A 13,557-nucleotide genomic window follows, 5' to 3' on the forward strand; every position below is an offset into this window, starting at 1 on the left:
TGTTCATAGTGCAGAAATATCTAGTGCTACACTTAAAGGAATAGTTCACGTCCAGAATAAAAATTTCCTGATAATTTAAGGTCCAAATTACAATATCAGTGCAGCTTTAAAGGGCTCTACATGATCCCAGCGGAGGAATAAGGGTCTTATCTAGTGAAAAAAAATAAATAAAAATTGATATACATATTTTAACCACAAATGCTCGTCTTGCACTATCTCTGCAATATGCATCCACGACTTCACGGATTACGTAATCACGTTGAAAAGGTCATGTGCGGTTAGTTTTTCATTGTGTACTTTAGTTCAGAATGGTAGGGTTGGGTGAAAGATCCATCTCATTTTCTCCTCCAACTTCCAAATCGGCGTTTGACTATTTTGGCACGTTCTCTTTGTAAACACTGGGTCGGTACTTCCACCTACGTCACACATTACCTTTTCAACATCACCTTTCAGGTCAAGCTAGTGCAAGATGAGCATTTGTGGTTAAAAAGTATATAAGTTTTATTTTTATTTTTTTTAGATAATGACAGATCGTTTCACTAGATAAGACCCTTATTCCTCGGCTGGAATCATGTAGAGCCCTTTAAAGGTGCATTGAAACTGCAATTTGGACCTTCAAGGCTTTGATCCCCATTGAAGTCTGCTATATGGTGAAAAATCCTGGAATGTTTTCCTCAAAAAACTATTTTTTTTTTCGATTGAAGAAAGACATGAACATCTTGGATGACTTGGGGGTGGATTTTTATTCTGGAAGTGAACTAATCCTTTAATAGTATGCATGGTCGTATGCTATTTCAAACTTACCAATTATGTGATCTAATTTGATTAAAAATTCAGGAAAATCATATTTAAGATGATAAATGGACACCACATACTGAAATAAACATGCAGTGCATCGTGAAGTCATGTCGCAACCATAGTAGCATGCCACTGTTTGAAACATTCATCATGTTATTGCATACTGCGTCACGTACTATTTTTCAGAAATGGTAGGTGCTACACCATATTCCACTTCATCTTTTTATGACTGCATGTGATGTCATCATCTTTTGTTCTCTGTGTATTGCAAGTAAACAGCATGTCTAAGCATGTAGATCGGTTTTGACCGTAAACAAAGGCCAGAGCGATACTGACAACCAGAGTTAAAAGCTATGAGTCATGCAGCACGCGACCATTAGAGTGATGTCATGTCCTGGGTTTAGAGCCTGCAGATATGACCTACTCTCCCATCACACTATCCAGAGCACTTCACATCTAGAATACAGAATCAGATCACATAAGGCTTCGACTTCTTCGCTTAAATGCTAGACGGTTTACAGCTACAAATGACGCCTAATGGATGTAACATTCGGACGTGTGGATTGAATGTCAAGGCTGCGGAAGAAAAGTATTCCAATGCCTATAATCCATTGCAATATAAATCAGCTTGATATTTATAAAAACAACACTCGTCCTAAGAATGTACAATCTGCGTTATATTGTTGACCTTGATGTATACCACTGTAGACAGTTTTGAGAACAAAATACAACATCACCTCCAGGAATAAAGGAATAAAACAAGCATGTGCATTTTTGACTCAAAACAAAGCATGACTATGAATTATTCACTGTTTGGCTCTGTATTATTCAAGAGGGGTGTGTCAGAATGAGCTCATCACAATATGTTCTAATATAATTCAACTGAAACACCGTAATATTCCTCTTAAGCAAAGTGTGCTCATCAGTCATTCTGCCACAAGTATCACAAGCCATTAGACTGATGTGTTACTGATGTCAGAATATTAAACTGCAGCTGTGCTTTACTGTGCATGAAGTACAGTATGTACAAAACGAGTTGGAAAAATGAAAGATTTAATACAGCAGAAAAAATCAGTATCAGTATTGCTTGTTTTATTTAATAGGTGTGGTTTGCTAAGCCTAACATCCCTATTTCTATATGTATTTGTGACCCTGGACCACAAAACCAGTCTTAAGTAGCACAGGTATATTTGTAGCAGTAGCCAAAAATCATTAGGATATTAAGTAAAGATCATGTTCCATAAATATATTTTGTAAATTCCCTCCGTAAATGTATCCAAATGTCATTTTTGATTAGTAATATGCATTGCTAAGAACTTAATTTGGACAACTTTAAAGGCGATTTTCTCAATATTTTGATTTTTTTGCACCCTCAGATTCCAGAACTAGTTGTATCTCGGCCAAATATTGTCCTATACTAAAAAAAACAAACATGAATGGAAAACTTATTTATTCAGCGTTAGAATAAACGCTGGTCCAGGGTCACATTTATTTGTTTGTTTGTTTCCGGTCAAAAATGGGAGGCTTTTTGAAAATAGCTTGTAAATCTCTTATTATGCTATATTGTCACCAAATCTTGAATTCAGTCTTTTTGTCAACTGATTTTGGATAATTTTGGCAGTTTTCAGCTTAAAACTATGATCAATTAAATTCGAAAAAAAAAATATATATATATACAAATATTGAGCAAAAATAAGCTGACATAAAGACTGCATCCAATATTTAGTAATTATATACCATACTGAGAAATTATTAAGCAGTTTTTTTTGTAGGCAAGTCATTTTTTGACAGGGAACACAACAAATGTGACAAGGTGGAGAAAAAAATCCAAAAAAGTACACAAAATATAACAAATTATAAGTATATAATTTGCATTTAGTTCAAACACATTCTCTTCAAAATATGTTTAAAAATGTGCAGTTTTGCTAAGCAAAAAAAAAAAAAAAACACATTAGTATGGTTTGTGCTTGCATGCATGATTAGCCTTATCATCGTCATTGTCCTCATTGCTGTCAGGTCAGATGTGAACTGGAAACTGCATCATTCTGACTCGAGAATCCAGCGCATTGCTTCTGATTGGCTGGAAATGACATCATAGCTGGGTTACCAGTGATGATCAGGCTTTCCTTGCAGGCACATTGTTTTCCTTCACTACATCCCCCACCCTTGTCTTTTCGGTCCCTTGTTGTCACTAGGATTTCGGTGCACCTTTTGCAAACGATTCCCACTATACGTTTCTTTTTATCCATCATGTCTGTGTTAATCAGTTCCACGACCTCGTTTGCTGCATTCCTTGCTCTGTTGCCATGTGAAAAACCCTGTATGCGTGCACACGACTCTCCACCTAGCAGACAGCTGGATGACATCATCGCTAGAGCTCTGCCGTCTCCCCTCCCCCTGCGGCCCCCTTCAGTGATCACATCCAGCATATATGAAACTCAACGCTCCCTTCCAGTTTATATGGGTGGGTGATTCTTTCCTGCACAAAATTATGTGCTTATATATCATTTTGTTGTATTATTATGTGCAAAAAATGTTTGTTTTGCGTTACTCATGTGCATCGAGTTCTTTTGTTCTATTCACTTACATCTCATTTGGAGATGTATGGCAGGTAATTTAGTTTGGTTTGGTAGAGTAAGCGCCTGACGTCAGTGTTCTTGAGGCATCTGGGAAATAAAGCAAGTACAGTGCGTTCTGTTCCGCCATATTCAACATCCATATCAGACCGCTGGGAATATTTCCACCTCACCTGAGAGACCTCGAAACTGCAAACAGGTTCATATAAGCACCTTATATGGATGCTGAAATCATTAAAGATACCCTGCATATTACTGGCCACATTCACACAGCAGCAAAATAAGGCTGTCAGACCTGTATCTGAGAATAAATAAGCCCAGAATTTAAAATGTATCATCATTTACTTAGGTTCACATTGTTTCAAACCTGAGTTTCTTTCTTCTGTTGAATGCACAAGATATTTTGAAGACTGTAGATAACTAGTCGCTGGTAGCCACTGACTTCCATAGTATGGAGAAAAAGACGAAGAACAAGGTACAAAAGGTGTCAATGGGACGGTACCTTTTCAAAAGGTACACATTTGTACGTTCTTTACACCTATTTTAATCCCTTAAAGTTATGTTTGTGTACCTAAATGGTACGTATAGAGTGTTTTCGAAATGCGTCATCAATCGGCCATATTGGCGTCACTTAATGTAAACAATGCCACTGAACCAAATGAAACATGTATATTTTGCTGATTATTGCTGCAAAAAATGGTCAGTTATTGTCATGTTTTGGGCTGTACTAATCGGTCGGACCTCGAAAAACATTTGGAGTATTATAGACTGCCACAAGTTATAGCAAGAGTGCAAAAAACTGTCTAAGGAACAAAAGGTGTTTGTGCTTGGCCAAACTGAACCAGGATTTCCAGAGCAAGAATTTTGACAACATTTGGGTTTGCTCTTATCATTTCCAGTCAGGCAGGTGAAATATTAGGCTAATATTTTAATTAATACTGCTCGTACGTACCTTTGCCACCTATTAATTTTAGTTTGTCAAAATATTGCGCCCTTTACTGATTACTAATTCCTTGTCTATATGATTTGGCAGCTTCCACACATTTTTTTCTGTGGTTTAGATAGCATAAATTAACAGAACAACGTATTCAGTAGTACATTAACCATACAATTTATGCTGTTGTTTACATCTGAGTATGCCCAATATGGCTGCGCATCCGGGTAAATGACCAAATCATGTTGTAAGTGCAAACCCTCTATTTGCAGTCACATTTTTTGCGTTCAACAGAAAAAGAAATTCGTACGTGTTTGGAACAGCTTTAGGCAGGGTGAGTAACTGTTATATGATGACAGGATTTTCATTTTGCCGTGAACTATCCCTTTAGCACGGTTACGTTCAGACATATTTCGGTTATAAACGGGAGTGGCCGCATTCCATAACCGAGCTCACACCCGTAAATTTTCAGAACTCACAACCGTTTTTTCGGCAAAGTCCTTACAGAAGCGTTTTGAGCAACTCTACGCTGCACACAGGCCTCTGGCGTTTTTCGGGTTCTCATTTATGGTGTCAGTAACTTACGGATGCACACATATGAGCTGTGTCCGCTGAAGATTTAGATCCAGTCACCATCCTCAACCGGAGCTGCTACCGTCAGTTGTGTGGTCTGTTCGCTTAGCTAGGATTTGACGCATAAAGTTGCGCCTCAGCCTGAACTTTTGTGTTGTCAAATGTGATATATAAGACGTTGCAGTTTTGCACGTTGCACGTTCATACAGACTGGCTCTATCATATGAAACCCAAACACTAACAGTGTGAATGAAGCCTTTTACAAATCCCATTTCATACTAAAATGTAAGTAAATCCATCTAGAAACCATTAATTCCTGAAAGAAGAGATGTAACATGCATATATTAAATACAATTTTGCTTGCAAAATCAGGTTTTTCTACATAAAAGGAACGCAATGTTCTACAAGCTGTCTTTGAAATTGTTAAAACTCCTGTAAGTGATTTGGCACAGGACCAGAGCAACAGATGGGCCATTGACAGACTGTTCAAACAGGCCCGGTCTGCCCGTATCCAGACGAGCATGTTGGCAAGGTTACTGTGTCATAGTCATCAAGACTCCAGCCATGAGTGAGTGAGAAGATGACACACAAATCCCTGTCCTCCTCCGTTTTTAGATATGACATTTCAAACAGGCTCCCAAAACCAGAGAGAACTGGATTAGCACACGATGCTGCACGTAATTAAATTCTAAACTGAAATGAACTAAAAAAGGAACACGTATGAGTTCCAAGCATTTATTTTCCTTAGAAATGTGGAAGGCAAGTATAATAATCTCTGCGCTATTACTGATAGCTCCAATAGCCTGGTTTCAATAAAATATAAAACAATACTTCTAACATTACTTAATATTTTCAATTAGCTACTCAACATTTTTTAACCATATTTTTTTAAAAACATTATGAAATAGTGTTTCTTCTGCATAAAGCTGCAGAATCTATGCCCTTTCCTATTCTGAAATCATAACCAGCTTTCAACAAAGAGTTAACCACCCCCTATCTGCACTCCCAGCCATTTCAGCCCATCAGGAGCCTGCATCCCTCTCGACCAATCACAGCGCTGGAAGGTGATGTCATGCTTTATCTAGCAGAGGTGGTGCTGATGCTGCCAGGTTGAGCATCCAAACAGCAGCAGACTGTCAGACTGAACACGAGGAAAAGACTCTGACAGAAGACCACAGCACACTGTCGGTAAGTTAAGGTGAAATTGTATGTCATAACCTGAAATTTGAATGTATTCTTTTTGCAGGACAAAAGGAGACTGGCGATCTGTTGGACTAAAGTTTTATTTCGCTACAGCAAGTTCTATTAAATCCAAATTTGTTGTGCTTTTAATAGCGCAGAAATGTAGTTTGACATTGCTTAGATTGTAGTATTGCAGATTTGCATGCTTGCAAGATGTAAGCATGCATCCAGTGTTATTAGACTTATATATGTGCATAAATGCATATATAAGCATGATTTTGGAGGATTAATACCACAGCAGAATTAAGTGGTCACATGATATTGTGCTTGAAATCATGGTACTCTAAAGAAAAGATGTGCATTGCATAGTGCAAAGTGCATAAGGTGAAACATAGCTATGTGGAACAAAAGTGCATTTCTAAATTTAAAAAGGGGATGTAGGACAAGTGTGTATTTGAATACACAGTGATCGCAGAGGTCCTGCAGTGATCGTGCTAGTCTGCACTGTGGGTGGTACTGAGAGGTGAGATTATACAGTATGTTGGTGTGCAAAAGGCCACGGCCCCTTACAAGAGCGGCACTTCCTCTGCTTTCAAAGCAGCAAGCGTTTATTCCGATCAGAAAGCAGTGGGAGGTTGAGAAAACGACTTGCTTTGTGATCTGCAAACAAATGCATGTGAAATTATTTGTTTAAGGTAGACACAGTGCTGTTGGGTTGTGTTGCAAAGCATGTATTATTTATTATATCAGCTGTGTTGCTGGCATCAATAAAACAAAAGGATTTTTTGCTTTGTGTGCATGCAGTGTGACAGGGAACGTGATGCACATTGTCATTTAATGACCTACAGAATAAACATATTTTCCCTACATGCTATGAATTGACTCTTAAAAGTTTTTAAATGTTATATATGCATTGAAAATGTCAGAAAGTTTCAAGTGTTAGCGGGTGCAGTGATCGTGAGCGTGGGAAATGAGGGGGCACAGCAAGGGCAGAGGCAGGATGAACCGGAGAGACTGATAGAAAACAAGCGTAGGCTGACAGACGATCATAAACCCTGAACAAATCATATTCATTCAAGCTCTCTTTTGCGAACGACTGGCATTAAGTATATTACCGTTGAATTTATTTGTTCCTTGCTTTGTTTTGTGGCTTTGATTTGATTTTTATATAGCATGCATACTATTATGCACTTACATGTAACTGTGTGATTTTTTACACTGAAAATATTTTTTTAGGCTTTTTTGTCTTTTTATAAATAAAATAAATTTAAATATAATTTAAATTTGAAATAATTTAAAAAAATCTAATAGAATGTTGCCACTTGTTTTTTCAGTAATATAAGTTTAATAATAAAAATGACTTTTTTACAGTATAAAGGTTTGATTTGTGCTCATTATTCTTAATCTGCATTTGCTTGTAATGCTAAACCTTGTGAGACCTTTATGTAAGGACAAAGACATCCAGAGCAATCGATTGACTGTGGTTTCTGATTACATCATCGTTTCTCTCTCCTGTAGGATCAGCTGAGTTTGAAACGCCTCAGAGGACTCAGAAGAAGGAAAGATGACTCTTGCAGGTACGTGTACATCCACCTGCTTGTTCGTATGTGAACTTGAGGGTGTTTAATGGAGCTGAAGGAATGATGTGTGAGCACATGGCATTGGTGATGATGTTATCTCAAAATAACTCTGTCTCTCTCTTGCAGCATACAGAGAGAAGATGAAGGAGCTCCCTCTAGTGTCTTTCTTCTGCTCCTGCATCCTACCAGAGCCTCGGGAAAAGCCCACCAAGAAAACACAAGGTACCTTAAAGGCCTTCTTGCATAGTTTCAGATAGATGTCCCTGTTTTTACATATTCAAGTGAGCCTACAGTAAATGGAACATACTGTATTTGTGACCCTGGACCACAAAACCAGTCATAAATAGCATGGGTATATTTGTAGCAATAGCCAACAATACATTGTATGGGTCAAAATTATAAAACTTAATTTTTGATTAGCAATATGCATTGCTAAAAACTTAATTTGGACAACTTTAAAAGCGATTTTCTCAACATTTAGATTTTTTTGCACCCTCAGATTTCAGATTTTCAAATAGTTGTATCTCGGCCAAATATTGTCATATCATAACAAACCATACATCAACTAAAAGCTTATTTATTCAGGCTCTCAAATGATTATGAATCTCAATTTAAAAAAAATGGATCCTTATAACTGTTTTTTGCTGTGTCTGTTCTCAATCAATCAAGTAGTTTTAATAGTAAGCATGAATAAATATCAATCAAATCAGTCATTGTTGATCTTCTGATCTTTTAGATGTTGTGGACCTCAACCTGGGCATTATTAAAGACATGGAGGTGATCGAGCTAAACAAGCGGTCATCGGGCCAGGCCTTCGAGGTCATCCTCAGACCTCCATCTTTTGACGGTCAGAGGGAATTTCATCCCACCTTTCCACCTCGCAGAGACCCATCACTGGAAGAGATCCAGAAGAAACTGGATGCAGCTGAAGAGAGAAGAAAGGTGAGAACAGTGATGGTTTGTGTGGAGGATATTCTCAGTATGAATAATTCATTGACGTCAATAATTAGACATGTCTGATTATTATCACTTTCACTTGCATATATGTGACACTTGACCACAAAATCAGTCATAAGTAGCACGGGTATATTTGTAGCAATAGCCAAAAATACATTGTATGGGTGAAAATTATCGATTTTTCTTTTATGCCAAAAATCATTAGGATATTAAGTAAAGATCATCTTCCATATTTTGTAAATTTTCTGCTATCAAAACTAAATTCAAATATCAAAATCAAATATCAAATTTTTGATTAATAATATGCATTGCTAAGAACTTAATTTGGACAACTTTAAAGGTTTTTCTCAACATTTAGATTTTTTTGCACCCTCAGATTCCAGATTTTCAAATTTAACTTTTTTTGGCCAAATATTGTCACATCCTAACAAACCACACATCAATAGAAAACTTTTGAGTCTGAATTTTAAAAAATGACATTATGACTAGTTTTGTGGTCCAGGGTCACATATAATTCACATATAGTTTGCCTTGTTATATATACATCAAACTGATCTCAAATAGATGCAAGACAACTTCAGATAGATTTTTAAAAGCTGGATTGGCTCAGTGTTATTTTAGTATTATTTATATACTGTTATAGTCTTATTTCTTATAGTCTTTTATCTATTTTGCATTAGCTTTTTATTATGTCTATATAGCTTTAATTTATTTTTGTCATTTTCAATAATTTTAGTACTTAAACTTTTTTACTTTAGTTTGTTGCCAAGCCAGCTTTTATCATTTTCATTTAGATATTTCGCCTAATATTTATAGTTTTATTTTAAATACAGAAAATGATTTTTTAACAGTTTTAGTTTTATTTAATAATAACAACACTTGATATGCTTTTATATGAGTTTCATATCGAGTTACATAGAATCTTATGTATTATCTCCACAGTGTCAGGAAGCTGAACTTCTGAAGCACTTGGCTGAGAAGAGAGAACATGAACGAGAGGTGGCCCAAAAAGCCATAGAGGAACACAACAACTTCATCAAGATGGCCAAAGAAAAGCTGGAGCAAAGAATGGAGATTAACAAAGAGAACCGGGAGGCCCACATCGCTGCCATGCTGGAACGTCTTCAGGAGAAGGTACGGTGCATCTCGGCATTCTAACCCATAGCCATTTTTAAAGTTTCAGTGTGATATTTATGCACCACTAATGGGACAAAGTGGAACTGCAATCTGTTTGAGCAACCCAATATAGTAATAAAATGCTCAATCGAGTTTGAAGTGAGAATGTTAGGTTTGCAATTCCACTTGGTACCACTAGGTAGATCTTTTCAAAGCTTAGACACTTAGAGATTGATCTGTTATTTAATAGTTCTTCTTTTGTCTTGTGTTTTTGCAGGACAAGCATGCTGAGGAGGTGAGGAAAAACAAGGAACAGATGGAACTGGACTGGCAGTAGAATAACATGAATCAAGAGCGTTTCTTGTCCAGAATTTCAAGAAAAAACTAAATAAGGCCTAGCAGGTCCTAGTCATGCTAAGAAAGGCTGTTTTATGGAATTGGCAATGATTCGAAGGCCTGTCATACGATATTTGCAGCTAAAGAAACAGCATTCGTATGTCTGCTGCCATGCAAAGCACTGTGTATCGTTGGGAATCAATTAGAAAATGCGAAAAAGTCGTTTGATTTGTTTGCCGCCAAACTGTGTTATGATCTCTTTAGTCTTTAGTATATAATAGCTTTGCATGTATTGATGGGATAAAGATAACGAACGACAAGATGTGTATTTGTGTTGTACCTCTGTGAATTAGTTGTTTGTAATATTGTTTGTGCATTCAAGAGGTGATGTGTACTTAGTACTGTAGTTTGGCTTTGTATTTATGTCCTAGTGTTGGTTTCTCGTAGTAGAGTATTTGTTAGCGCCAACAAATAGTGTATTAAATGTGTCCGAAATCACCGTTTTAATGCTTGCATGCCGTGATACACTTGATAAAGCTTGTGAAAAGCCATTTGGTGTGTGACCGTGTGGTTTTTGCGCTGTTATTAATTGCTGTATCTCTGAACTTTATGTTCCAGGTGCCTTGAGGTCTTCTCACAACACACGCTGATCATATGGGAGACCATTCACCAAAGGACTGACTATCACGCTGAGCTTATTAGCTTGGATCATAAGAGATTATGACTCTGAAACCAGATTATGATATCGCTATATCATTGTAAGGTACGACGGCCATGTTGTCAGATGAACGGAACTGGCCGGCCAGCAAAGATCGTGACGGAATCTTTACTACCTTAATCTGAGAAAACGCAGAGATGTGTGTGTTTGTCTCTGCGGTGAGCTTGTATGCCAATAGTGCCAAAAACGAGTGAATGAGACTTTGTGTGTTTGGACGGTTTCATGTACTTTGCCCATGTGGATGCAGTCGGTTTGTCCTCTGTCCTGTCTTTAAGGCTCTATTTTTGGTAAACTGCTCAAGCTTTTGCCGCTGTACATATGTTCACTTGCCTCATGATCAGCTGGTGTCTGATTTGGCTATATAATTCTGTACAGAAATTGTGATATATTTTAGAGGCAGAGGGAATTAAAGGACTGCTGGTATAGTTTTGCCCTTGTGACTTTCTCTTTATGAATTTCGAGTTTTTCTTTTCCAAAAAAGACCATCAAAACAACATTGGTATTTTTTTTTTCTTATTTATTGCATCAGTCATAACTTTTAAATTACACATTTGGATCAATAAATAAATATTTCATGCAAAATATCAGAATTTTTTTAAAAATCCAATGACAATAAATAACCTTTGAAAGCACATGTATAATGACATTAATAAATTAGATTATTAGATGAAGAGTAAAACTCATTATCCAAATATCAGCTGGTATGATGATGAAAAAAACCAACCTTAAATAAATAAATAGCCTACATTTTGAACATGATACCATAAATAAATTATAAAGTCATAAGGATTTGTAATACTGTAACACTAATGATCATCTACGTTATTGTAAACTCCATCAGCTCCCTCATTTTAAATTTGTTGTACGTATGGACGAACGCAGGTGCATCCTACTGCGATGGTTTTGTACTCAAGTTTCAAGGAATAGCTGTGCTTTTCTCCTTTTATCTTCCTCAAAACCATGATTTGGGTGTAAATTGGTGTGGACTGGTAGTCCTGGTCCTCGCCATCTATCAAACATCCAGTCAGCGAACACTTGGCTACGGCGATGCTAGAAGGGAACAGGCTCTCATCATCCACATACCTATGAAACAAAATGAAACATGTAAAGTTTTAGATTCACGTGTTGCAACAGTCACATTCTAATTATAAAAGCAACAAAGAAGCATTATGTGAACGTGATACAGAAATGACGGTGCATCGTCATAACACTTTTCAAAAGGGAGATGCCATTAAAAAAATTGTGAACAGTTCTTAAAGAACCATTTTTCTTAGTGTGAAGAACATTTGAACCATTTTCTACTATAAAGAACTTTGTGCAATGGAAAGGTTCTTCATGGAATCTTTAGAATCTTTATTTTTAAGCATCTATAAGCTCTTACGTGTAGGTCCATGGAGAGATTGAGTCGTTGTTTATCGGACGGATTGGGTTGGCTGAGGATTTGAACTCGGAATCCAAGATCAAGCGGTATGACGATGATGGCTCCGATTCTTCTGATGACCTGTGGTTTCCTTTCTTCTGAGGATGTTTTGACGGAGCCCCCTCAGCTCCGAATGAAATTAAAACGAGCCCCATCATACAAGCCACCTGCGAAACACAGATACTGTCATTTCAGTCTCAAGCACAGTAGTATCGCGACTTGAGCAACAAAAATCCTTATAGGAGATAGTTAGCAGGCCGTCTTCGAACATTTCTTGCGGTACTCACCATGAGGAACTGGATGTTTAGCGCTGATGACATAGTTGCATTCATTTGACCTGTTTTTTTTTTCTGATGTCTTCTGTCTAAAGTCTTGCTGTTCTACATTTGCAGTGGTAAGTGCTGTTTATATAGAGAGGCCTGTTCGTGCATTCGCGGTGGTGTAGGAGCACTTCCTGTGATGAATTCTCCCCTTTGATGGTATTTTATGTTGTCATATTCAATGTGTCAGCAAAAATCACTTGAGTGTACTCACTACAATCAAATGCTTTTTCCTTTAGGCAATATGTGGCTGACGAATGTGTTTTAAATAATGCATTTAAGCAACATGAAGCACTCAAAGACTTCACATTTCTTTATCCAAAATTACACAATATTTACTTTAATTGTGTAAGATATTAATATGCAAATAAATGATTACTGAGATTTTATCAGAAGTATGTCACTATAAAAGCTTGTTTCCACCATGGGATTATATTGATTATAAATATTAATTATAGTAATAATACTTTAATTAATAATAATTGCTACTTTTTGTCCCACAATTCAGATTTTATATCTGCATTTCTGAGAAAAAAAAGGGCAGAACTGTAATATATAAGCTCAGAATTCTGATTTAAAAAGTCAGAATTCCAGAATTACGAGATATAAACTTAGAATTGTAAGATATAAACTCAGAATTATGATTTAAAAAGTCAGTACTGCAGAATTATGAGATATAAGCAGAATTGTGAGATATAAACTCAAAATTATGATAAAAACAAGTCAGAATTGCAGAATTACAAGATATAAACTCAGAATTGTGATTTAAAAAGTCAGAATTGCAGTATTATGAGATATAAACAGAATTGTGAGATATAAACTCAAATTATGACCTTTTTCTTGCAAATTTAAGTTTATATCTCACAATTTTGACTCTTCAACGCACAATTCTGACTTTTTTGATATTTTTTCTTTTCTTTTTTTTTTGCACAATTTTATCTTCTATTCTATTGCAGAATTATTAGATGTAAATTCAGAATTGTGAGATATAAACTCAGAATTCTGATTTTAAAAAAGTCAGAATTGCAAAATTGCAAGATAAAAGCT

At 36.5% G+C, this 13,557-nt stretch overlaps 2 protein-coding genes across 3 annotated transcripts; one reads left to right on the forward strand and one right to left on the reverse strand.

Moving 5' to 3' along the window:
- The first annotated feature begins 5,978 nt into the window (after window positions 1-5,978).
- On the forward strand, window positions 5,979-11,174 carry stmn4l (stathmin-like 4, like). 2 transcript variants are annotated; one of them, XM_051134243.1, is made up of 7 exons: window positions 5,979-6,069; window positions 7,582-7,640; window positions 7,770-7,865; window positions 8,380-8,585; window positions 9,543-9,734; window positions 9,994-10,011; window positions 10,671-11,174. In XM_051134243.1, the coding sequence occupies exons 2-7, from the start codon at window positions 7,628-7,630 to the stop codon at window positions 10,677-10,679; spliced, it is 534 nt and encodes a 177-aa protein (XP_050990200.1). In that variant the 5' UTR covers window positions 5,979-6,069; window positions 7,582-7,627; the 3' UTR covers window positions 10,680-11,174. The 2 variants fall into 2 exon arrangements, with proteins under 2 accessions (XP_050990200.1, XP_050990199.1); XM_051134242.1 differs by lacking the exon at window positions 10,671-11,174 and having other exon boundaries at window positions 9,994-10,603.
- A 201-nt stretch (window positions 11,175-11,375) lies between these two features.
- il17a/f1 (interleukin 17a/f1) lies at window positions 11,376-12,757 on the reverse strand. The gene is made up of 3 exons (XM_051134244.1): window positions 12,478-12,757; window positions 12,152-12,357; window positions 11,376-11,853 (listed from the first exon to the last, which is right to left on the reverse strand). The coding sequence occupies exons 1-3, from the start codon at window positions 12,520-12,522 to the stop codon at window positions 11,622-11,624; spliced, it is 483 nt and encodes a 160-aa protein (XP_050990201.1). The 5' UTR covers window positions 12,523-12,757; the 3' UTR covers window positions 11,376-11,621.
- Window positions 12,758-13,557: the final 800 nt, after the last annotated feature.

The sequence above is a fragment of the Labeo rohita genome, chromosome 17 (assembly GCF_022985175.1).
Source record: "Labeo rohita strain BAU-BD-2019 chromosome 17, IGBB_LRoh.1.0, whole genome shotgun sequence".
Classification (NCBI taxonomy): Eukaryota; Metazoa; Chordata; class Actinopteri; order Cypriniformes; family Cyprinidae; genus Labeo; species Labeo rohita.

Coding starts and splice junctions, on each gene's coding strand:
- il17a/f1 (XM_051134244.1), bottom strand. CDS start 12,522: ATGAATGCAACTATGTCATCAGCGCTAAACATCCAGTTCCTCATG. Junction 12,358..12,477: donor TAAACATCCAGTTCCTCATG/GTGAGTACCGCA, acceptor TGTGTTTCGCAG/GTGGCTTGTATGATGGGGCT. Junction 11,854..12,151: donor ATCTCTCCATGGACCTACAC/GTAAGAGCTTAT, acceptor TTTGTTTCATAG/GTATGTGGATGATGAGAGCC.
- stmn4l (XM_051134242.1), top strand. Junction 7,866..8,379: donor GCCCACCAAGAAAACACAAG/GTACCTTAAAGG, acceptor CTGATCTTTTAG/ATGTTGTGGACCTCAACCTG. Junction 8,586..9,542: donor CAGCTGAAGAGAGAAGAAAG/GTGAGAACAGTG, acceptor TTATCTCCACAG/TGTCAGGAAGCTGAACTTCT.